Source organism: Leuciscus leuciscus (genome assembly GCF_965113295.1).
Source record: "Leuciscus leuciscus genome assembly, chromosome: 21".
NCBI classification, from domain to species: Eukaryota; Metazoa; Chordata; class Actinopteri; order Cypriniformes; family Leuciscidae; genus Leuciscus; species Leuciscus leuciscus.
The window spans coordinates 6,712,895-6,739,625 of record NC_138745.1 but is presented as its reverse complement, the minus strand read 5'-3'; the positions used below and the strand labels follow the sequence as shown (position 1 = coordinate 6,739,625).

General features: G+C 36.9%; 2 protein-coding genes across 4 annotated transcripts; both read right to left on the bottom strand.

Moving 5' to 3' along the window:
* Positions 1 to 1,956: 1,956 nt before the first annotated feature.
* cep55l (centrosomal protein 55 like) lies at positions 1,957 to 12,707 on the bottom strand. Of its 2 annotated transcripts, none has more exons than XM_082151541.1 (9): positions 12,565 to 12,675; positions 12,185 to 12,398; positions 11,720 to 11,980; positions 7,216 to 7,260; positions 6,973 to 7,123; positions 6,615 to 6,877; positions 4,940 to 5,011; positions 3,021 to 3,146; positions 1,957 to 2,919 (listed from the first exon to the last, which is right to left on the bottom strand). In XM_082151541.1, exons 2-9 carry the CDS (start codon positions 12,377 to 12,379, stop codon positions 2,710 to 2,712), a joined length of 1,323 nt encoding a protein of 440 aa, XP_082007667.1. In that variant the 5' UTR covers positions 12,380 to 12,398; positions 12,565 to 12,675; the 3' UTR covers positions 1,957 to 2,709. The 2 variants fall into 2 exon arrangements, with proteins under 2 accessions (XP_082007667.1, XP_082007666.1); XM_082151540.1 differs by having other exon boundaries at positions 1,959 to 2,919; positions 12,561 to 12,707.
* A 2,258-nt stretch (positions 12,708 to 14,965) lies between these two features.
* Positions 14,966 to 26,680, bottom strand: prrt2 (proline-rich transmembrane protein 2). Of its 2 annotated transcripts, none has more exons than XM_082151568.1 (5): positions 26,446 to 26,680; positions 25,193 to 25,478; positions 19,475 to 19,782; positions 18,209 to 18,338; positions 14,966 to 16,720 (listed from the first exon to the last, which is right to left on the bottom strand). In XM_082151568.1, exons 2-5 carry the CDS (start codon positions 25,419 to 25,421, stop codon positions 16,704 to 16,706), a joined length of 684 nt encoding a protein of 227 aa, XP_082007694.1. In that variant the 5' UTR covers positions 25,422 to 25,478; positions 26,446 to 26,680; the 3' UTR covers positions 14,966 to 16,703. The 2 variants fall into 2 exon arrangements, with proteins under 2 accessions (XP_082007694.1, XP_082007695.1); XM_082151569.1 differs by having other exon boundaries at positions 25,232 to 25,478.
* Between the last annotated feature and the right edge of the window lie 51 nt (positions 26,681 to 26,731).

The window sequence follows — 26,731 nt, the reverse complement described above, 5'->3', positions numbered from 1 at the left end:
TTTGCACCCTCTGATTCCAGATATTCAAATAGTTGTATCTAGGCCAAATATTGTCCTATCATAACAAACCATACATCAATGGAAAGCTTATTTATTCAGCTTTCAGGTGATGTATAAATCTCAATTTCAACGTTCTGTCACTACGCATCAAAATTTGATTGGCTGATAACACACGTCAGTCAAAGTTATGATCAAATGGAAAACGGCAGCTTCAACGGAAGGCTAGCTATACGCTGATTTCACGCAGCCGCCATTTTGAAATCGAAAGTGAGGCTCCGGTGGGAAGAACCCCGGAAGTAAAGATAAACAACAATGCCTTGGATTACCAACCTGAAGCTGCTGCCGCGATTTACACTATTGGATGTTAATATCCAATATAGGATATGTATATAGTTCATACCTGCTTCGTTTTTTACATTCTGAATTATATATAAAAAAATATTTTATTTATAAATGAATTTCACTGTATATAGTTTAAAGTATGAAAGAAATGTTTGTACATTTTTAGAATTGACACAACATCATTAAACACAACAATACGCTATCACATTCACGACTCTCCTGTGATTAAAGGCGACACTTCCGGTTTTCTTCCCACCGGAGCCTCGCTTTCGATTTAAAAAATAACGGCTGCGTGAAATCAGCGTATACTACTAGTGCTGGTCCACGGAGCTGCGTGTAGATGACATATGGGAAATCCAGCTCAGCCTCACAAAAAATTACAATATTATTTCTGGAAATATAATCGTAACGTACTGAAATATACAGTAATTGAATTTATACAAGGTCAGACACACTTTAATTTAATTATGTTTTGGGATTTTGACAGGCCCAGCAGAGAATGCGGCCCACCACTGCATTTATATACAGAACCTGGACATCTCTGAAAGGTTCTGCGAGGAGACAGTGGACATACAAAACAGAGTGTTAAATATACTACATACATACATACATATACATACATACAGGGCTTGACATTAAAACTCGATTTCGTGTAGCAGTCTCTCCACTTTGGCCAGTTGAATGCAGACGATGCTGTGCGCTGCAGGTTTCAGAGTGAAACACGACGCTTTCATTATTTACACGTGTGCAGGTTACGCGTTTCTTCCAGCGTCTCAGTTCCCAGTAAATGCTCAGTCTCTGCATGTGTTATTTGTTTGAGTTTACAATAGTGCTTTTGGGAACAGGTATAAAGTCTAACACGCTATGTTTCATAGTGAAGTGTTGCACTGTCATCATTTCCTCTCCATCTCTGCAAATGCTGAGTTTGGTTTGCTAATAACGTTAGCCTGGGAACGCAACGTGCGTCATTTCACCAGATTTGTTACGCAAATTTGTAAGACTACGTCAACACAGGAGAATACATCGATATGTTTCTAAATATGCAAATTGTTGTTCATCGCAGTTTCAAAATAAAAATGTAAACCCTCGCTCGGAGTTTGCATGTTTTGATGTCTATGTTATTATCCAAGAAATGAAAGTACCTGTAGTATTTCTACAGTGGCCAAATATTAAATGTTGATCGACCAATATTAAACACGTATTTGAATTGTGATGTAAAGTTTAACAAACTTTATTGAGCAAATTATTGCCTTGTTATTTTTTGTGTATTGTAAGTCATTTTAAAGGCTATTATTTACTTAGGTCTGTTTTTATTACCACAAAAAAGATTATTCGATTACTCAATTAATTGTCAAAATAATCGACTGATTACTTGATTACCAAAATAATGGTTAGTGACACAGCCCTATATTAGCTATAGTCTACCATTTCAAAACACACCTGCATCGTTTTGCATGTTGTGAATTTCAGACAAATAAAAGACTATTAAAAATAGTGTTAAAATATCATCTCATCTCATTCTCGTGCACCGAATATTGTGTATTGGGTTCCCATACTTTTTTTTTTAAACTGCAATTTCAATTATGTTGTCGGGAAATTACAGTGGCTTGTAACTTTGGAAAACCACTAGCCAGTAATGTCTTATGCTTTCACAGATGACCAGGGATCTATTGATTCAATCTAGATTAGACACAAACAATGTCCTGAGTATATGCTTTCTCTCGCTCTCTCATATAAATGTATTTATTGTTGTTGCCATTTATCCTTACTCAAATATATTGCTTAACTGGCAATGAAATAATGCATGACACTTCCTGGAATCGAAGAGTTAATTAACTCGTTCTCCTCTGGCTACTGTGCCTTCACCTAATCCAACCTTTAAATAGTTTAATGCAGGATTTACACATGCAGTCTAATTCAAGACAGATTTGGTTTGCAAAGTCAGGACTGATGGATTGGAGTCGTTTCTAGACAAGTAACACTTCAGAGGTGCCATGAGGATACAAGACAAACACAGGGTTTTTTTCTGTCTTTTTCCTTTTATTCAAGTAGAGTTGACAGTTCAGTGAAAGGACTATGTTCCCGCTTTTTTGGGAACAACTACATATAAAAGAGAAACCTGGTCACCAAAAGCAAACTAAGAAAATAACATACATTTAAACTTATAAATTAAAATATCTTTAAATATGCCCCATGTAAACAGATACTTTTATGAATAAAAGAAAAGTCCCTTCAAACTTTTCAAATTCAAGAATTTAAAACCGTGACTATTTAAAAAATATATATATGATGAAACAAGTAAATATAAAATACTGAAACATTTCTTTAGAATGGTGACTACAATAAATCACTGTAAATAATGAAGTTTTATCTGAAGCAGTAGTCGAGGTGTGCGAGCAGCTCTCTGTGCTGGCTGGTGGGGTAAGAAGCGCCACAGTTCGGACACTCCAGCATACTCTCGTCTAGCATGTTATGGACTTTAGATGGAGACGTGATTCGATCTTGAATAGTCAGTCTTTCAATATCCATCCTGTTAAATGAGCTGGGCTCAGAGAAACGAGCCTCTCTCTGCTGTTTCTGAGACACAAGGTCAATACAAGCATATTATTATACAATTACATTGATAAAAAATGTCAATGATCATGTCGGGACGCATCAAGGAGCATCTCAGAACTTACGGACGACTCCAGGCGTGTGATCTGGTCTCTGGCCTTCCGCAGCTCTTTCAAAACTTTGTGCAGTTGGTGCTGTGACGTTTGACGGTCTACTTTTTCATTTTCAGATTCTTTGGCCGACAACTGGATCTGTAGGATGGTCAATGACAAATAAGGGTGATAAAAAAATAAAATAAAAAAAATGCGCATGTGCAAAGTGCATGTCTTAGAAATTCATCTTGGCTTGGTTTAAAAATATGTCATGTGGTGTAACCGTAGTAAGCGATTTGTGAGAAACGCTGTTTAAAGTAGATCAGTCCGAGCAGCACAAATCAGCAGTAGGGGGCATATCAGGGCTCGAGACTAACGGCGTCCAGAAAATGTGTTTAGGACGAACAGAAATATTCTCCAGGACGCCTACAGGACGAAAGACATTTTTGTATGCGTGTTCATTTATTACTAGCCTATTAGGGTAACTTACTTAGAAAATGCCAAAATTAACCGACCAAGCGCTGACTACAACGGAGAGCGTCTTCTCATGCTGTTACTATAGTTACTATCACTGGCCGGCTACTCACCCGGAGACTTGTTTCGCGGTACATCTATCACATGGCTTATTTTCACAGACAAAAACGAGACGATAACTAAATAAAACTAGTTTTGAATGACAAAAACCATGACGAAAATCTATTGACATTTTCGTCAACGAATAAAAACTAGACAAAAATGTTAGATAGTGACGATTTGGGAAGCGATCCAGTCAGAACTGATGTCCTGCGTTTGATGCGCACATTTGTACTGTAACGTGCTGATCTACCCAGCGGCACACGGGCTGACATGCGCTGAATCCTGCATGTCTCATAAAACGTTAAAAAACTTAAACGTCTGGGAGAATGAGTAGAGCAGATAACGTTATATAGATCTGAATAAGAGTGACGACGCAAAAAAAGAGCTCTATTCGGTACGGTTTTCTGTGCGCATACACCCGACCCGAAGCGTGCAGCCATGCACATAGACACCTATGCAGCGCGCGAGTACTGAATTGAGCTCTCTTTCGTGTCTGAGTGGGCAAATACACACACAACATTATGTCGAAATGTCCGTTTTGGAGAGTATTCACGTAAACTATGTCGGTTATGTCTTAAACAGTTGTGAGTGTATCGGATGTGCATCAGTGAGTTGGATCCGCATGTCATTGGACATGATCCGATGTCTTAAAGTGACAGTGGGTAATAAACCTAATGCGGTCTGTGTCCTTAATATTGATCAAGCAACAAAAGAAAAAGAGAAAAGCATTCACTGCTCGTTAATAGCTTTAATAAGGATTCATTATATTTAATTCATACAAATAAATATGTCTGCTGCTTGAAAGAATAAAGAATGATGATATTTTTGAGATATGTAGTCACCAGTATTTATTTGTTATTTTTTAATCCAACCAACTCAAAAACGTTTTGAGCTGTATGTATTTTTATCTTATTTTTCGTATATGTAAAAAAAAAAAAAAAGAAGATTTGTTCTGCATGAATACAAAAAAGCATTTAACTCCTGTTATTTTTTATTAAATCTGTTTTTTACCTGTTTACAGATAACTACTTTGAATGGAGCTAAATAAATATAATAATATATATCATAAACATTTTAATGGTGTTTTTATTATGTAACTAAAAACTATAGATGATAATAACAAAGTACAGAAACAACATGTTTATTTTGGGACGGTTGACATTCACTTTAGGACGGTTCAAATCGTTTTTCAGGACGGTTCCAGGATGGAGGAGAAAAAAGTTAGTCTGGAGCCCTGGGGCATATACACTCAAAATACATATTACAAGTCAAAAACATGAGCAAGATAAAAAAAAAAAAAAAATAAATAAAAAAAAAAGATTATCATGTCATTGACCCAGGAATGAAACAGTGAAAGCTAGTGTTGATCAGAATACCTGTTGTTCCAATACAGTGATTATTTTCTGCTGCTCCTGCTGATTCATCAGGGATTTCTGCAATTGGTTCACCTTTCAAAACAGAAAAAAGAATTGCTCATTTTGTCTAGCAAATACAGTTAATATGTCTGTCAAATGAAATGAGTAGATATATACCAATATATCAACCAAGGATGCGTTTCTCAAAAGCACTGGAAGCCAAAATGGACAGTATTTGGGAAATGCAGCATGGAGCCGGGCATCGACACAACTTTCACGATTCGATTCAATTTCGATTTAAAAACTTGCAATTTGATTCAATTCAAAATCGACTCATTGAAGTATTCATTTTTCTTGCCAGCGAGCGAGCTATGAGATGAATGGCTTTTCAGAGGTAAATGTAACGTTACGTGACATTGTTTACAAGCAGTTTTATCAACATTTTTCTGTGCTTGAAACACTGATTAAGCGATTACATGAGACATTTCGGAAAGTTTTCAACATACCTTCTGATGTTTATTCATGTTTATTTCCACGCGCCGCCGCTTCGCTTAAAATGAGACGCTACATCAATCTGTCACGCCACATTAAAGAGCACCAAAATGGTATTTATTGTTTGAATTTCATTATAAAATTGACAATTTAAAAGCTGAGACTTTGTTTCATATTAGAAGTAGCAACGCTCAAAGCTTAATGCGATGTATTGGATAAGAGGCGCTGCAAATGTTTAATTGTTCAAAATCGTTTCTTGGGATTTAAAATTGATAGTTACATAAAAATAAGAAAATCAATATTTTAATCCAGTTCTAGCCTGGACTGATCAATCTGTTCATATTTGACCATTTTGAGATCGGCATCAGCCATTAACTGCATCAAATCAAAACTAGCTTCCACTAATGCTCTATAAACTTTAGACTGGTGGTGTGAGAAGTACTTACACAAAAATGAGTTTCTGGTTTAGTTTTCTCCCATAGCAAACTGTGCTAGTTGCTTACAAGTCTTTGGCATTTCTAAAAACTATAGATCGCAACTCATATTATGAATCAGCAAATTATATGTATTATTAATTAATTATAGAAAACATTAGGCCTGTCGCAATTATTGATTAATCAACTGATCGTGGATTTTCAATCTAATCACAATTATTTGAGATAATAGTGCAGTTTTTTCTATTTCAATCACATTTTTCCCAAACAACAAAAAACACTGTTGCAAAGTACACATAGAAATAAAGGTTTGTGGGTTTAATCAGCCTGCGACAAACAAAACTACACAGAATTACAGTAAATCATTAATCGGGATTGTCTGTATGACAATTTATCATCAGCACAAAATTCATGATTGCAGGTCTAGTAAACATAACATATTACTATATAAAATGATAACATCAATGACCCCCAATAAGCTCCATATTGCTTTGTCCTGTTCTTTAAGTTTTAATATTCAAATTGTGGCAGCCAGGCTGGCCACTGAGGCTAAACGAGTCCATTGCATTCTGTTATTATTAAAATAAAATATATTTTAAATTATATGTACATGATTGACAAAATTTCAATTTATGTACTTGCCAACTAAAACGGCATTATGAATATTGGCATGAGAAGGACCTTTGACCCCCCTGCTCTCCAAATACGGGCAATTAAAAAGTCAATAATGATCTAACACCCAAAATGAAGTTCATATTCTGCATGTGTACCTGCATGAGTAGTTCGGCCACCCTCTTCCTCTCGTCCTCCAGCTCAGCGTGCAGTCGAGCAGTTCGCTCAGATGAACACCTCCTCTCCTCCTGCAGAATCTCTCGGTCTCTTCTCCTCTCCTCCAGGAGCTGGTCCCGGGCCTGAGCCGCTTCCCTCCTCTTCTCCTCATACCTCCCTCTCAGATCCTTCATTTCTGCCTGGAAGCGGCTCACACGGGCCCGTTCGGCCTCCAGCTCACGCTGAGCCTCCTGCGCAGACTGGCCTGTGGGGCAAGAAGAGAGAACCAATGATGATACTGGGTTATATAGATCCACAATTTGATTCTGTCCACTTTGAGTGTCTTTAAAGAATTTTGACCATCTGAACTGGCTTCTTTGTGCTTTTGCTGGAGTGCTTTATTTGCTTCATTTAACTGCGTCTCAAACTCCTTGGTCTTGGCTAAGACGCCCTGAACATAAGCCTCCCGCTGCTGGTCGTAAACAAGCCAGTTATGGTTCTTCTCCAGAGCCTGTACTCAAAAACAGAGAGAGGTGATGAACAGATGAGTCAAGCAGAAAGCAGCAGGAACGCCTCATCTGAACTCTTGGGTTGTGAACTCACATCTCGCAACTGCTCCTGCACTGTCGCCAGCTCACCAGATGAAACCTGTCGGGAATAAAAACACAAAATATTCAATTCACATTTATTTGTATAGCGCTTTTCACAATACACATCATTTCAAAGCAGCTTTACAGAAAGTGCATGAGTCCAAAATTACAATTATCGGAGGTAACTGTCTAAGTTAAGTATTTTAGAAATGTACATGTACATTGTATGTACATATACAAAGTCACAGTTAGCTACAAATTTATTCATTTAAACTATGTAATAATTTAATGCAGAAACAATGAGCTCATTGAAGTAATGAATACTTGTTTGTTAACAAATGATTATGACATTTAGAAAATATAGCATTGGTGCATGTTGATTCAGTGTTTGTGTCATCTGAAATCATCGCAGGAATTATGATGATGACAAGTATAACAAGTAAAATAAACACTAGATAAATGTGTTAGGATGATTCAAATTGAAATCGCAAAGAAGAAAAGTGCATCTTATAAATTATAAAAAAGATGAAACGTTTCACATCTTACATAAATTACTTAACTAATAACCTTTTCTTGGGTTTGAACCACCAATTTATGGGTTACTGTTACTAGCCCAATCTTTAACCAATGACATCAATTTGGAACAATGCACACATTAAATGACTGACAAATAATATGATGTATTGATGCAATGTGCAAAAAGATCTCAATGTATTAAAAAGAGGTCAAATTGGCACTGAGCTGTTTGATGAGGTCATGTGCAACATTTTATTACTTTTCATATTTTTGCTGTTGTGGATGTTCCAGTTGAGATACAGGATTCGCAATTTTCATAGAGATCAGTTAAATGTTCCTGTTATATTTTGGTTGCATTTGTGAGCTAATAAAAATATAAACTGATTGTGAAAAATAAGCACATAATACTGTAATATCCATATATCGATCGCAGGCCTCTGAATCTAATCAAAATAACTGTATCGCAGTATGTTTGGAGGCATCAGCAAATATCATAACGCTGGCTAAGAGAATCAATGTCCGACCGTATGGTGATGACATGTCAGATTTACACCCTTATAAGCTAAAACACCAATCTTGTACAGTGCAAACAGAGCACCTTTTTGACCGATGCCCTGCTGAGACCTGTCAAACCAATCAGAACAGGACCTTCAACCGACAGGCTGACAATCTCTGAAAAGGATGAATTGTTAGCATGATTTAATAATAAAAAGGTTACACTGGGAGTTACATGGCAGATCTAAGGCCCACTGCCTTTAATTTAATTCCAGTAAGAGTGTTTATTTGAGAATATTTACATTTAAAAATTCCAGTGTTTATTTATTCAAATAAACGAGAGGAATTTGTGTGCTTTCACAAAGCTCTGAGTGATTCATAAGAGTTTGATTCATAAGAGGAATTAAAGATTCTTGATGGAATTATTGAATTTTATGCAAATATATTTACCCCTCCCTAACCAGTTATGAGCAAATTCTAAAGATTTCATTGGTCTTGAGAATCACTGTGCTGATTTCCTACACAAACCCCTTAACCCTAGTCTAGTGTTGGTAGCACATGATTTTCCTGAACTCTGAACTGAATCCAAGAAGTCTGAACTCTTCTTGACAGAAGACTGGGATTGAGTCGACCAATGATATCGTCTCAATAAAACAATTTAGATTCAAATATTACTTTTTTAATTATTTCATCATTAATACAATAATTAGTTGTGGTCTACTGACATCACTCCATCAGCACTAGTTAGGCGACTTCTCGGAGTAAGAAAATAGTTGTTTGAGATGAAATGCTGCCATCTAGTGTATGAACCTCATCATGCACTCATGTGCCTGGAAATACCTTGATGCTAAATGACAGGAAATTACATAGCAAAAAAAAAAAAAACACCCACACCCACCCACAAAAAAATAGTGCTTATTTTAATAAGCCCAATAGTAAATATGCACATTAAAAAAAAGGTAATTTCTGTAGGCCTTTAAAGAGATACATCACCCAAAAATTATGTCATTAATTTCTCACCCTCACGTCGTTTTGACTTTTGTTCATCATCGGAACACAAATAAAGATATTTTTTATGAAATCTGAGAGATTTCTGTCCCTCTATTGACAGCTACACACAACTACCACTTTGACGCTTCAAAAAGTTCATAAAGAGATCGTAAAACTAATCCATATGAATTGAGCAGTTTAGATCAAATTTCCGAAAAGACTCGATCACTTTATATGATGAACAGACTGAATTTAGTATTTTAATCACATATAAACATTCATCAACTCACACATCAGTTGTGGTAAACGGAAACTCAAGCATGTTCGCTTGACGTGCGAGAACCAATGAGGTTCATTCTCGTGTTACACAGCACGTTTGAGCTTCAGTAAGAACCAATGAGGTTCATTCTCGTGTTACGCAGCACATTTGAGCTTCAGCAAGAACCAATGAGGTTCATTCTCGTGTTACGCAGCACGTTTGAGCTTCAGCAAGAACCAATGAGGTTCATTCTCGTGTTACACAGCACGTTTGAGCTTCAGCAAGAACCAATGAGGTTCATTCTTGTGTTACACAGCACGTTTGAGTTTCAGCAAGAACCAATGAGGTTCATTCTTGTGTTACGCAGCACGTTTGAGCTTCAGCAAGAACCAATGAGGTTCATTCTTGTGTTACGCAGCACGTTTGAGTTTCAGCAAGAACCAATGAGGTTCATTCTTGTGTTACGCAGCAGGTTTGAGTTTCAGCAAGAACCAATGAGATGCATTCTTGTGTTACGCAGCACGTTTGAGCTTCAGCAAGAACCAATGAGGTTCATTCTTGTGTTACGCAGCACGTTTGAGCTTCAGCAAGAACCAGTGAGGTTCATTCTTGTGTTACGCAGCACGTTTGAGTTTCAGCAAGAACCAATGAGGTTCATTCTTGTGTTACGCAGCACGTTTGAGCTTCAGCAAGAACCAATGAGGTTCATTCTTGTGTTACGCAGCACGTTTGAGTTTCAGCAAGAACCAATGAGGTTCATTCTTGTGTTACGCAGCACGTTTGAGCTTCAGCAAGAACCAATGAGGTTCATTCTTGTGTTACGCAGCACGTTTGAGTTTCAGCAAGAACCAATGAGATGCATTCTTGTGTTACGCAGCACGTTTGAGCTTCAGCAAGAACCAATGAGGTTCATTCTTGTGTTACGCAGCACGTTTGAGCTTCAGCAAGAACCAATGAGGTTCATTCTTGTGTTACGCAGCACGTTTGAGTTTCAGCAAGAACCAATGAGATGCATTCTTGTGTTACGCAGCACGTTTGAGCTTCAGCAAGAACCAATGAGGTTCATTCTTGTGTTACGCAGAACGTTTGAGCTTCAGCAAGAACCAATGAGGTTCATTCTCGTGTTACACAGCACGTTTCAGCTTCAGCAAGAACCAATGAGGTTCATTCTTGTGTTACGCAGCACGTTTGAGCTTCAGCAAGAACCAGTGAGGTTCATTCTTGTGTTACGCAGCACGTTTGAGTTTCAGCAAGAACCAATGAGGTTCATTCTTGTGTTACGCAGCACGTTTGAGCTTCAGCAAGAACCAATGAGGTTCATTCTTGTGTTACGCAGCACGTTTGAGTTTCAGCAAGAACCAATGAGATGCATTCTTGTGTTACGCAGCACGTTTGAGCTTCAGCAAGAACCAATGAGGTTCATTCTTGTGTTACGCAGCACGTTTGAGTTTCAGCAAGAACCAATGAGATGCATTCTTGTGTTACACAGCTCGTTTGAGCTTCAGCAAGAACCAATGAGGTTCATTCTTGTTACGCAGCACGTTTGAGCTTCAGCAAGAACCAATGAGGTTCATTCTTGTGTTACGCAGCACGTTTGAGCTTCAGCATGAACCAATGAGATGCATTCTTGTGTTACGCAGCACGTTTGAGCTTCAGCATGAACCAATGAGGCTCATTATCATGTTACGCAGAGCGTTTGAGCTTCAGCAAGAACCAATGAGGTTTGTTCTCACACGTCAAGCAGGTTCGGTTGAGCTTCTGTTTATGTTCGCTGATCAATGTTTATATGTGAATAAAAGCCTAAATTTAGTCTAATCTGTTCATCATATAAAGCGATTGAGACTGGAGGGGTTGTAATGACATGAGGGTGAGTAATTAATGACAGAATATTTATTTCTGGGTAAACTATCCCTTAAATTAATAAGAGAGAATGGAAAGTGTACTGAAGTGTATCGTTAAGAATTTTGAGCTTGAAATGCACAGTTTCTATGGTTAAATAAACTAAAATATAGTATATATTTTATAGTAAATATATATATAGGGACCCTGCCAAACCCTGACTGTGTGTATATATACACATTTAATCTTTCATTTTATTTTTAAATTGATTTAGTATCTTATTTAACCATGACAGTAGTTCATGACAGAAGTAGAAACTGTGCATTTCTCAAGCTCAAAATTCTTAACAGTACACTTTTCAAATAAAGTTAAAGAAAGCCCTAATGCCATACGAAGGGTCTAAAGTCAGCTCCCCTACCTTTTGTTTCTCAAGTGTGTCACACCTCTCAGAAACCACACAATACTTGTTTTTCAGGTCTTCGGTCTCCTTCGCGAGAGCCTGAAACTGTTTCTCTCTCTGTTCGGCCTCCTGTTGCTTCTCCTCGAGCTGGTTCTGCAGTGAACACACCACGTCCCCGTGAGCGGAGCGTACCTGCTGTCTGAGGACACACACCTCCTGATCCTTCACCAGCAACTGCTGAGAGTTCCTCTCCGTCAGAGTCTCCAGCGACAGAATCCTCTGAGTTTTAAAAACAGATCATATGTGCAGGGTGATAATCTTTCACTTCATAACGAGGAAATGTAGAGAATGTTACATCTATCTACATATACACATCTCTATATACATTTATAGAATGACACAGACATCTTGATTTTTTTACTGTTGTTGACATTTTAAACAAAGCTCCATCAGATTTCAGGTAGAAAGCAGGCATGAGTTCACCTCCAGGAGTTTGGCTTTTTCCGAGTCTGGATGTGTGTGTTGATGTCGTCCAGCTTTCTTCATGTCCTCCAGACTTTTCTTCAGCTGCTGATTCTCTCTCTTCAGTTTCTCGATCTCTGTGTCCACTGACTTCGAGCTGTTGCTTTTAAAGCCCAGTTTATTCACGAGACTCTCCTTTGCCCCCTTCGCTGCCATATCTGGAGTGATGTCTCAGCTTTTTCATGTGTAAAATGAACCATGACAAAATCAAAATGAACCCGTGAACCTCGCAAGTAAAAGCATAGTTACTGTATATCGAATAGCGAAAGTTCTGCTTGATTTAAGACTGAGGGTTATACAAAATAATCTGAATAAAACAAATAAAGTATTTACTTACGCACAAGAATGATTGTTTAGGTGTAGAAGAATAGCAACATCAATCTGTGAAGAAACGGTTCTGTTTCACTTCCGTGATATTGAAAACAAGTTCAAATATTGCGCGTCCTGCGTCATATCCGGAACGCAGTCGTCGTCGGGTGAAGAGGTGAAGACAGATGGCGCTGATTCTGGAACGGATGTCAACAAATATCTTGCAGTTTTATCTTCAGTCCACAGGTTATTGATACCGGTTCAATGTCTGTAAAATGCAGTATTACAATAAAAACAATCTGTATTGTAATCCGTAGTCTAAAATATTTATATGCAACTAAATAAGGCACAAAATGTAAACAACAAATAATAATAATAATAATATTATTATTTCCATTTTGTTTACACTACCGTTATTAAAGTTTGGGTCAGTTTTTGAATGAAGTCTCTAATGCTAACCAAGGCTGCAATTATTTGATCAAAATACACATATAAATAACTGTTTTCTCATTTAAAGTATTTTAAATGTTATTTGTTCCTGTGATGCAAAGCTGATTTTTTGCTGCTATTTTTTTACGAAAACTGATCATTTTGTACTGAATAAAAAAATTCAAAAGAACAGCATTTATTTGAAATCTGCATTATAAATGTACTATCATGTTTGATCAATGTGCTTCCTTGCTGAAAAAACGTATTATTTAATTTAAGTAGGCTATTAGTTCAAATAAATTCAATGACCCCAAACTTTTGAATGGTTTGCTTATATAAGTTATGTATTCACAATTTGAATGCAATTGGGTCATTCAAAGGACAATATAACTGTGATCTTACTCTGTGACTTGCTGAAAATGTGTAAATAAATAATTAAATAAATACAAAAAGTAATTTAGGTGGGTCTATTTTAATGTGCTTCAATTTAGAATCATTTTGAAATCGAATGCTTTTGACACTCATCTCTGATAGATATGCCTGTTTGTTTCCAAAACAGATGTGTCAGTAAATCTGGTGACGCTGGCTAATGAGGACATGTTTTAAAGTTGGTTACTTTGCTGTTGGTTGGTTCTGGCAAGGTCAGTGTTGCTGCTGTGCGGGGGATGATGTTTGGGTTTTAGTGCTGCATCTGCACTCAACTGCAATAATCTGTACTAATGACACAGCAGGCTGATGCAGCTGTTTATCACACACACACACACACACACACACACACACACACACACACACACACACACACACACACACACACACACACACACACACACACACACACACACACACACACACACACACACACACACACACACACACACACACACACACACACACACACACACCTCGCCCTCCAGAAGTACAACATGGGCCTCATATTGCTCTGGGTATATCTGGGATTTGGGTGTTGAAAGACTTGGGTTTCATTATCAGAAATCCCCCACACTCTTTGCAGCGGTATTATTCATGTGTGAATTCAATGCAAAATCCATCTTCAAAATCCAGCTAACCCAGGATTCTGCCAGAGAGGAGGGAAAAGGCTTTAAGAAAGCTTTTTTTCCCTGCCAGGATTTCCACTGTAATAAATAATGAATGACGGGAGTCCACACACAGAGCGTTTAGCAGGAGTGCAGCTGTGATCTCGGGATCTTAGGATGAACTGAAGCTGTCGTTCACACACTGATCTCAATCCTTCGCTCGCTGATCCTCCAGTTCAGTGTAAACATCATTCAAGCAGCGTTAGATGTTCACAGCAGAATGCGGTTCCTCATTAAATATCTATTCCCTCCTGGATGCCTACTACTCCTCCTCCCTCGAGACTTTCTCATTCCACCCCTTCAGTGTTCGCTTCACTGGATAATGGCCATCTTTTATTTCTCTCACTCACTCTCTTATTCTGACCTTGTTTGTTCTTTATTCTACATTTATTTATTCAGTCTTCAGTATCTATCTATCTATCTATCTATCTATCTATCTATCTATCTATCTATCTATCTATCTATCTATCTATCTATCTATCTATCTATCTATCTATCTATCTATCTATCTATCTATCTATCTATCTTTCTGTCTGTCTGTCTGTCTGTCTATCTCTCTATCTATCTATCATTTCTGTTGTTTGTTCCTTTAGTATTTCAAACATAGCATTTCTTAGCAAATTATTTGAAAAACTTGTAAATAAAAGTGTCCCCTCCCGTCTCTGTGACCAAGTAACGGCACACAAATAAATCGAAAGACCTAGCCTATATATAACTCCATTTTCACACTGTTTTCTCCATGCTGTCTTCAATATGTCCAGTCTAATTCTCATATCTCACACACCTGAAGAGAGGCAGATGGTTTCCCTGGCAACAGAAGATTCAAACTCACTTAGTCCCACTAACAATTCAGGACAAAAAAAAAAAAAAAAAATCCAGTAGTCAGACAACGGCAAGAAATTCACATCTGTTTCACATCTTATAATGCTTTATTCTGTTTCCCAAAGGAGGATACATAGAGGGAAATAGTGCTGCTTACAAGACTATCAAAATATTTCAGAAAGAACGGGTGCATGCAAAAATAAGTGCACAATGTTTAAGCTAAATATTTCATACATTTCAGCTCTTTATCTTTCTATAGGGCAGACTCAAACAAGACTGTAATCCCATATGCCAAAAGGTTATTATAGGAAAAAAAAAAAGCTGTATTAAAAATAAATATAAAAAAAGAAAGAAAGACATGGATTAAACCTACAGGACCTACCATAAATATAATTATTCACACGTCACAAATTTTATAGTATAGCATATGCAATACCATTGAATCTAAACAGAAGAGAAATTCACAAGATACATCCATTCACAACCAGAAAATGATGATGTTGACCGACATTGTTACAAACCCAACGTCCCACTTGTCAAAATCTCATCATCTTACATTCTTTTTTTTATATACAACTCAAAACCTACAGTAGTGTAATCGCTTCCAGAGCCCCACAAGCTTGCATTACCAGCCAAATGTCCCATTTGGATCTACAGGAAAGGTCATTAACACAACGTTTATATTGCAAGATTCGGTTGTGATTCGGCTACATTTAGCTACACATATTTCAGATTACACAGTGTTTGTAAATCACCCAACAACACAGTTCAATACAAAGGTTTGCAGCAGATACAGTGTGTTTTTATAAAGATTATTACTCCCAGAAACACTTTTACCATGTGATGAAAATCCGTCTTGCCTGTGAATGCTTGCATATTGCTTTATCAAAAGGGGTGAGGATGTTGCGAATTCTAATTTGGGATTTCCCAAAACATTGTTATTAGCTACATTTTGTCTATGCATGACTAAACACTAGTCATGAACTCGAACAGTCAAAGGTTTCCAGGTCAAATGACAAAAAACAGAAGAAGAAAAAAAAGGTTGGATTGTCATTTGATAAAGAGAAACGAAATATTAAACAATAATGAAATAAACTGTATCATGATGTAAAACTCAAACAATTTACAGTCCCAATTTACAGTATAAAATGACATTGATATAATAAAGATAACTCTTGTTACTAAGATATCTCTCCTCTTTACTCAACGGTTCTCTGAGGTTTTGAAAACAGAGCAAATGTTGCCAACATAGTGTATCAGTGTGTCTCTTATATAATGATGTGACTCCAGTTATACGTGAGCTTTCTCACGACGAGGACGTCCACAGTCAAATCTTCAGAACAATTGGCGTGTCATTCTCATTGGATACTGGAAGGGAATAATCAGACAAACCCGCGTCTGTATATTGATTTGGCTTATTTTCTGCTTCTGGAGAAGAAAAATACTTTTGCTCTACCAGCAATTCTCCTGTACAACAGCGTGTGAGTAGGACAGCCAGTCTTTACAGAATGTGAGCCATATTGTTTCATGTTTAAGGTGTGAGAGCTGTTACCCATGAAGTGCACCATCAACCTCTGAGTAAGTGCCAAGGAACTAATCTCAGCTACGCGTGAGACTTCAGTGAAAGTATCCGGCTCCGTCTGTTTGAAGGATGGCATGTTTGTGCAGATTATCAAGGGTTCTTTCAGAGAACAAAGACATCTGATAATCGATTGCTCTCTGAGATGTGATTGCCGTCACAGCAGCAGTGGGGCAAAACAAATGGGCCGTGGAGTTCGGGTCAGTGGTCTGATGCGAAGCTGAAATCCATGGCACGCTCAACGCTCTCAGGATTTTATATTAACTGAAAATCACAGGTAAATCATGTTATTAATGTTAATATAAAACAACAACACATAAAAGCACACTACACTAACTGTATGCTACTCTTCAAAAGTTTGTGGTCGGTAAGATCTTTTAATATTTTTGAAAGTCTCAGGATCAACAAGGCAGCATTTTATTTGATCAAAAACACAGGAAAAATTGTGAAATATTATTGCAATTTTAAAATAAGTGTTTTCTATTTGAATATATTTTAAAATGTAATTTATTCCTGTGATCAATGCTGATTTTTCAGCATCATTACTCCAGTCTTCAGTGTCGCGTGATCCTTCAGAAATCATTCTAATATGATGATTTGCTGCTCAAGAAACATTTATTATTATTAATCAATGTTGATTCTTTTATGTAAAACAGAAATCTTTTGAAACATTATAAATGTCTGCACTGTCACTTTTGATCAATTTAATGCATCCTTTCTGTCTTCTTTGCAATCCTTGCAATGAGCGGTGATGCAGTTTTGCAAAGAAATTCATGTCATAATGTTGAAACATTAATTTTTTAATTTTAAGCAGGAAATTTTGTCCAAACTAAATCAGCATTTGACATCAGTATTTATATATATAAAGTGTATGTATGTATGTATGTATAAATATATATATATATGTGTGTGTGTGTGTGTGTGTGTGTGTGTGTGTGTGTGTGTCAATGCCATCGCAAGCAAAATTATTAAAATTGAAAATACTGTTGATTAGTATATAATTATTCCTCTATTATTCCTCCAAGACATTAAGTCTTGTGCTCAAGATTTAAAAAACAATATTTCAGTGAATATCCAATAACAATAATATTTCAATAATATTCCAATTATAGTTGTTTACTATACAGGGTTGATATTGAACAAATAATTTGTAATTCATTTTTAAATAAATAAATACATATATACTTTTCGTTGGCGTCACTTATCTTATGTAATATGTCATATGTAACACTCACTTTATATAATCCAATCAATTCTCATTGGATTAAATCCAGTCCTGTCCTGTTTTTTAACTGACAATCCTGTTCACTCTGAAATACGTCACATATTGGAAGTAAATGGGTTGTGTCGAGTGCCGTTTCATTGACGTTAACAGTGTTTGCAACTGTGACATCTTTACATCTGCCTTATCAGCCTAATATCGCTCATTATTCAAGTGATTACAAATAAGCTGTGTTAACTGTAAAGGGTCTTCTAATCATCTATAGCTTTGTAGAAATTTTCCAACATTAGAGCAAAAAAGCTATATGTCCATTGGGAACAAATTTGAAGTATTTAAACACTTCAAAAGACCAGAGAGAAGAAAATCTCCAGCTACAAAGGATTCTCTGGTTCTTGACCTACTTAGATGTCCTATGAATAGAGTTAGGATTCTGAGATAGAATGCATGAAGAGCATATTGAGTGAGTGTGTGTGACTATGAAGTGGAGAAAGTCCCAAGAGGCATGGACGAAGAGGTTAGAGATCGCTTACTTGACAGATTCACGGCACATGCTATGATGATGAGCGCTCCTCCCACCAGCGAGACCACAGACAGCAGCTTCGCCACGCGACCCAAACGTCTCGCTCCGTCTACGTTCCCCTGCTCCAGACTGTTCCGGGACTAACAGAACATGACATCGTTCCATTACAGTCTGACTCATCTTACATATTGTATCACACAATTAAAAATTCAGTCTGGTATACTGAGGGAAAAATAATCATTTTGCATCTCCATTTGATATTTATTGCATGGAGAAAATGTATGAAAGCGGATGCCTTTACCTGTCATTTTTGTAAGATTAGATTTCTATTGGTCATATAATGTGTTTAAAGGTCAATGTCATTATTAAAATTGAATATATATTAGAATATAACTATTCCTCGAGAAAAGTAACAGGGTTGATGGTAACTGAATTGACATTATAAGTCTTAAGTTTCACAAAATTATATATCAGTAAATATCCAATACTTCAATAATACTCCAATTGTCAGCTGTTTACTATACAAAATCATGGTAACTTTATGGTTGACTTTAAGATTTCTCCATACTGACAAATGTAACAAAACATTAAATATAGTGACTTGATGCCATTACATATTTATTTATGGAATAGTTCAAACTTTAAAATGGAATATATGATGGTAACAAGGTTGAAACACAACTACTTTTGGTAACACTTTATTTTACAGTGTCCTTGTTACTTATGTTACATGTACTTACTATAGTAATAAAAGTAAATTACGCATAATTACATGCAACTAACCCTCAACCAAACCCTAATCCTACCCTAACCCTAGAGTAAGTACATGTAGTTGCTTAATATTACTCAGTACTTAAATGTATAATTACACTGTAACAATGACACCTTAAAATATAGTGTAACCCTACTTTGTAATAAAACAATAAACTGAAAACTAAGTAAGAATAAAGACAAATTGCTAGCAGCTCCATGTACTGTTTTTTTTATTATTATTAAAATGTGTATATTTACTAATAAACAAGGAGACTTGGCTAGGGAAAGACCAAAAAAAGATAAAGAAAATACAAAAAATAAAACTTTAACCTGGATTTTTTTTTTTTATATATATATATATGTTTGGTCAAATGTTAATATTAACACATTTTTATTTAAAAATGCTTAAAATATGAAAAAAAAAGATATTAAAAGTTAGCTATTCATTGCTAGAATTAAGTATATGAGGGACACAAATGCCATCCTGCAGAATGAACCAAAAGGCCCTACAAGTTCTACATACCATGATGGAGTAAACAAATCCCACAATGTTGATTGGCCAGACCGGGCAGAAGCAGGCGATGACCGCGAGGATGAGGTAGTCTTTGGGTTTGGAGCGGTCCATCGGGGGGTTGGTGGCGATGCTAGAGTGGCGTGAGATGGAGGGCCGCGGGGAGAACGCTGTGTAGGCGATGGAGCTGGAGCGGCTGCCCATCCGAGTGCGGCCCACATGTGGATGGTGAGAATTAGGAAGAGAATGATGCCGGCGAGGAGGAGAGGAGAGAATTGGTTTGGATGCGAAAGCATTGTTCGGGGAACAAATCCCATCACCTGCCAAAAGAAAGAGAGGATGTAAGCGGACAAAAATAATAAAACTGGAAACTTTGTTACTTGATCCTATGATGAGACAAAAGTAGTCATTTAATTAGTGACTTAGCAATGTTATCTATCCATCTTAGAGAATACATACACTACCGGTATGTTTATGTTTTTGAAATAAGTCCCTTATGCTCACCAAGGCTGCTTTTGTTTGATTAAAAGTAAAACAGTCATATTGTGAAATATTATTACAATTCAAAATAACTAATTTCTATTTGAATGTAATATAAAATGTAATTTATTCCTGTGATGCAAAGCTGAATTTTCAGCATCATTACTCCAGTCTTCAGTGTCACATGATCCTTCAGAAATCATTCTAATATGCAGATTTGCTGCTCAAGAAACATTTCTTATTATTATCAATGGCGAAAACAGTTGTGCTGCTTAATATTTCGTGGAAATCATGATATACTACCATTCAATAGTTTGGGTAAGTAAGTATTGGTAAAATACTTTACAGTGAATGCATTTATAATGTTACAAAAGATTTCTACTTCAAATAAATGATGTTCTTTTGAACTTTCTATTCATCTAAGAATTCTGAAACCAAATGTATCTTGGATTCCATGAAGATATGAACTAAGAAGTTAAATATGAACTAACTGTTAATAATAAAAACCATTATTAATAGTTATAAAGCACTAATAATAACTGATTATAAAAATAATCAGTAATCGGTAGTGTATAATAGGACAATCATTTTATATAATATGCACATTCAATATTCAAATAATTACTAAGCACCGTCTGTTATCATTATTGTTTGTTCACCATGTTTCCCTCTAAATGTGATGATGTGTGTTGCCCAGGATGCTGTGCTCTTGAAAGCAACTTTAATTAAATGGCCACCAATGCAATTAATTCACTAATCTGTGTCATGCCTCTCAGCTCCTCCTGCCAGGAAGCCCCGTTGGCAGTTTTGATTAGGATGCACAACTTTAATTTAATTAAGAGTATTTACGACACACTCAGCGACTGTAAAAGGAAGGGAAATAAATAATTTGCCATCTCGCTCTTAACCTTAAACGAACTCAGAGCATCACCAAGCCACAATAAACAACAAAACAGTGGAGAGGAGTTGTTGTGCTTGCCCACGGCCAGCTCTCGGCCTCAATCATTCTGTGTTTAGTCAACAAAGACCGAGATTTACAGTGCATTATTTACAATGATTTACAATAACACTCTTAACAGTGCTTCTGGGAATATGCTCTGAATTAATCATTTTCACTTTTATTTTCACTTTTTTAAAAGCTATTTACTCATTACATCTTGAAATTATGCATCATATATTTCTTTTGTATAACCAGGATCAGAAAATAACCAGGCTTTAGAGCAAATATGATTAAAAAAAACAAAAAGCCGCAGATTTAAAATGTGGGGACAGAAAGTCCGCCTGTAGTGTAATTGCTCTTTTTGATTGGTTATGTAACGTTTATAATATTCTATTCTGGGTCTGTCTATTTATGGTATGAGTGCCTCTGTCGTGACCGGTAGCTGTCAGATATCTCTATTAGCTGTCTTAGAATTGAGTATTTGTGAATGTGTTGCTAATTAAGTGGTTTTCGATTTAAAAATAAACAACTAGTCAGCTCTAAAAACACTGAATGTGAAGAAAACACACCTCAAAAACTCCTAGACCTGAAACAGGGATGTGTATATCTTGAATTTACAGCTACATTTGCATTTGACATTGATCTGATTCAGTGTTGTTATTGTAGGGCTGCACGATATTGATATTCAATATGCAATACGATAATGCTTAGTGTAAAATAGATTTTAATTATCTTTAAAATATATTCAAAATGATATAACCTACATTCTTTTTGTGACAAGAAAGTGAACATCAGTGTTTTACTGTAGCATAAGAAGTGTTATTTTAACATCAGTGTAAACCACGGGGTTTAGGGTTTCAGGTTATCCTACATTAGGTTCATTTAACAACTGAATAATCAAATGTAAAAATAAAACACAGCTTAGTTTTCACTGTATGAATTAAATATATACTGATTCTTATTAAAGCTACAAAAGTTATTCAGCCAAGAGCAGTGAGTGATTTTCTCTTTGTCTTTTGTTCATGACCCCAGTTATTGCAAGCCGTTGCGATATGCATATCACGATATATTAATTTGCGATATTTCTATAATTTCGATATATTGTGCAGCCCTAACTAAGAGTATTAAAAATATTTTTTGTTAATTAAAAAAGAAACAGAAATAGAATATAGTTGTAAATGTAAACTTGAAAAACAAATGAGAATTAAAGTTACAATTTACTAAAACTGAAATTAAAAAGTCCCCCTTTAATCAATCATTTTATCACTTAAAACTCATCTTTGATCACCAAAAGGACATATTTAAATGTTTTTTCCTTGAAGAAAAATTTGTCATGCCTTAAAGTCCGCGTGAACCGGAAGTTGCAAACGACTTTTCTTCAGTGCTGTGACGTATTTCCCAGTGAAACGGAATATTGAACAGAGGGCAGGGTTTTACTCTAGCGCTCCTCCTCTCCATCTCTCGCTCATTACAGACTAACAATTTGAAGGGAGTGGTTAAGCGTTTCCCAACCCAAGTCCTCAAACCTACGTCATCAGAGAAGGGACGCCATTCCAGACCGGAAGTAACTTTTCAGACTTTGATTAAATATTACGACGGCAAACAATTTTTTTCTGTGTTTTAACTTGCACGGATTAATTGTTCACCACAAGACTAGTAATATGCGCTAACAAAGTAAATAGGGTCAATTTTGATTTCAGTTGGACTTTAAAATAGCTTGAATGTAACTCTACACCCTTGCCTCATTTAATATACATGGTTCTATAAATATGCAAATGAGCCCCGCCTCCACTCACTCGCACCAGCTCAGAGATCCGCTCGTGGACGATCACACGTCACGCGTTGTCGTGATTGGTTACAAGGTCATTTGTGACGTCAGAAACACCAGCGATTTCAAACCGTGTTTTTGAGACTGTCTTTAGTTCACAGCAGTTTTAAGGAGAAAATACTCAGCAATGGTATTGACTTATGAATTTGTACATGGTTTGTCTTATTAAAAACACCACATAGACATATAAACAACATTAAAGCTTGATTTTTCACCATGGGGGACATTAAAGGGAATATAGAATTCAGTAACCCTTGTTATTAGCGACACCGGTGGCCGATAAGTGAACTGCAGTCAGCAACTTCCCGCTCGTTCTTGGACTGGTGCCACGTAACATACAGTACAAGAGACTGAACGTGACTCAAGGCCCCAATACACTCACGGCGAAGCTCTTTTTCATTCTTTGCTTAGAAGTAAAAAGAAGTTGGAAATACCTTTGCAGTGATATAATGTTAATGAACATCCCAACGCCGTCCACGCTGCTGAGAGCGAAGTTTAGATCAATATGTAAATGTTGCGAAAGCGTCTGATCATATCGATGTGGAAAGGTTCACCGGCGATCATATCGATGTGGAAAGGTTCACCGGCATCCTTTCGACAGATGAGGTCATTAAAATTACACTGTTAAGATAGTGTGATTATAAAGTATATTTGAGACTGCAGATCTGCCTATGTGAGACGATAGTTTGAATTAATCCCTTTTCTTTGCATGACACATTAACATTACAGTACAGAGTGGCTCTTTTTGCATTATCATGTGTGTGGCAAAAACGTCCCGAGTCCTTCAAACAAAACACACACAAAAAACAGTTTATATGTGTTCATTCAAGAAGTAGAGGAAGGTCTAGTTTTTCGTCACTTGCTGTTCATGAGTTTCATTGCAAGCTGTTCACACATTGGAAATAAAAAAGCGATGAAGCCAACTGTCAGAGACATTCAAGGCCCTTGCACACTGAGTCCGAAATTATCGCATGCGTTTTTTCGCTTTTGTGATTCGGTGGCTCTGAATTCTCAAAACACCATTCAAAATGCTTGCTAAGGACGCGAAAAACGCAGAAAATCGAACCTGAATACATTTTTTTATGACGGACGTAAGTTTCGGAGGCAGTGTACAAGCGTGATTGACATAACGTGAGGTTGTATTTATTTTTTAACGTGCGAAAATTTCGGACGCGAATTTCGGACTCAGTGTGCAAGGGCCTTCAGTATTTTATTCGTTAAGTTTCACTATCATGGACTTTTGGTTTGAAATTCTTAATTTCCTGTGTTCTTTTGTTCTTTGTTGTTACTATGGTAATTCACTTAATAATCGCACCTGCTAGTCGTTTTAGTTCATTATCCGTGAATATTTGATGGACTGTTTACACGACACTGTTTTCAACTAAAAATGTAAAACTTTTTATGCGTTTTGGCCATTCGTTTATACGACAACGGCGTTTTGGGTGCCTGAAAAAGCAACATTTTGAAAACTGTCCCAGTGTTAACAACAAAAACGCGAATCTCTGAAGACGATGACGTCGTACACGTGCGTATTACGTGTTCAGTCTATAGTGTTTCATCGCAATCTAATGGCCTGGCAGCAGAATACAGCGTTTTTAGTCGTTTTCGCGGATCAGTGCGAATGGGGATTGTTTTGACAATAGTGTCGTCTGTACGCGGAAAACTCCAAGGAAAAACTTCTCAGTTTTAAGCATATCGTTGTCGTGTAAACGTAGCCTACCCTAAATCCCTAATTTCTCTGCCTGAGTTGTCGGTTATTATTACTTGTGTTTGGAGTTCGTGCGAGAACACACTGTTACGTCACCTGTGGATGATCTGAGTTTGTTTGATTAAATACTTTTATTTTTGAATTCAACTTTATCTGACAGCTCGTGACAGCTACATTAAAATTTTTACATACGTAACAATATGTATAAAATATTAAAAACTAATAAAAACCAACAAGCATATAACAAAATTACTTTTGTGTGCTGAAAAATGAAAATGTAGACTGAAGTTATTCAAATAAAAGCTAATTAAAAATATTTATAACACTCTGTTATCTTTGCACAGACATTAAATTTAAGCCCTTGAAATAAATTTAACACATGCTTTTATAATGGTTTCTTAGAAAGAATAATACAGTATATGGTTAGAAATCAAATGTCCCTAAAATTTATTTCAAGGGGATAAAAAAAACTAAAAAAACGTTGTAGTTAAAATTTTTCCCCTTTTTAGTCTGTCTTTTTGTACCTGCCGTTTTTGAGCACTGAAAACCCTCAACTCATCTCTGTTGTTTGCCTAATTACATGCCATTTTTAAAGTCATTATACTGATTGCTGTATGCAAATCACTGTAGTGTGATTGGCATAGCAGGACCTGAAAGTCCCCAATGTGTTCTTCCTGGAGGCAAGGCAGATGCTTTCTTATCAATTATTCTTATCCCCCCCTCCTTCACAAAACCCTTCCAAAATGACATATTATTGATGAAATGATGAATTACCACTCTGTGTTTTATCCTTGACCATAACGATGACCTCACCAGAGCAACGTGCCTCCTCGATGGACGGCTGGGGGAACGTGAGGGGGCGCAGACACGGGAAGGAGTCCGATCCCGCTCCGGCGGTCTCCGGCTGATATGTTACAGGGCCCGGGGTCTGGCAACTCATGGCCTCCCCGTCTTGGGTACAAACCAGAGAGCCCAACGACGCCTGATGGTACTCTGTTTCCATAGAGACGACTGAGGTTGCAAAGGGGTCCAGTGTTGAGTTGATGTTCAGATGGTGTGGCTAAAACCGGAGAAAATTTGTGAGAAACAAGATTTATGTTATGAATCTCCTTAACATCGGCTGTGAGTGCATGGAAAAGCATGATGAGATGCAAACTCACACTCCAGCACATGGTGTCATCAACGCACGCACGCACACACACACACACACACACACACACACACACACACACACACACACACACACACACCATCTGACTTCAAATCACATCCTGCAGAATCCAGCATCTGAGTCCTATTTTTCCCACAAAAGAGCCTCGTCTGCTTTGTTAAAATACCGTTTTCATCATATGGTTCGTTCATTAACATGCATGCTTCTTTATCTCACTTTAACCTTTTAACCTAGAAATGTAGGTCATGAAACCGACCTCAATTACAGACATAGATATTAACATTTTCACAGCAGGAGAATTAATCCACAATCTGTCGAAATATTTGAATATCCTTAACATATTTATTCAATGATAACAGCAATAATAGAATATGACTATTAAACAAAGGAGAATTACATTTCTCACAGAAAATACTGGTGTTAGTGAAAATAATCACAGGATGCTCCAAATAATACGCGCGGAGAACATGAGGGCAAATAAACAAAGCCGTGGGGAAAATAGGAGACATATGGAGGGATAAAGAGAGAGAGAGAGAGAGAGAGAGAGAGAGAGAGAGAGAGTGTGTGTAAAAAAAACAAGTGTTAATATAATTTAGTCCATAGTCCATGTATACGCTATAATGTCGAATAAAGACGAATAAATAACGACGGACAGAGTGTGAAACATTAGAAAGTCCTCATTTCTATTAAGACAAACATTCTTTGTCCTCATCCATCCGATAAGACAGGTACCTATCCAGGTTGGGGAAACCCTTTGTTTTTGTGTGTGTGTGTGTGTGTGTGCCCTACAGAAAATGAAAAAGCATTCAAACGTTCATTTAGACACATAACTTGTATAGTATAAATAAACACCTACCTTAGAGCGCGCGATTCAAGCCAATGCACGATTAGACTCGCACGTACGCATTTGCATAAACACTCGCAAACGCGATTCTAAAGACAATTCGATATTCCAGCGTGGCATTTAATCGTCGTTCTGCACGTGAAGAGAAACCAGCGCGTGAAGGTGTTGTCTGTCAGAGCGCGTGCTGTCTCGGTAGGGATCCTCTCAGGTCTGCAGGCTCACACACACTGGACGGAAGACGGCGTGAAATGAGGAAACTACACGAACTGTGCGCACTGGAAACCCCTGTGATGAAAAA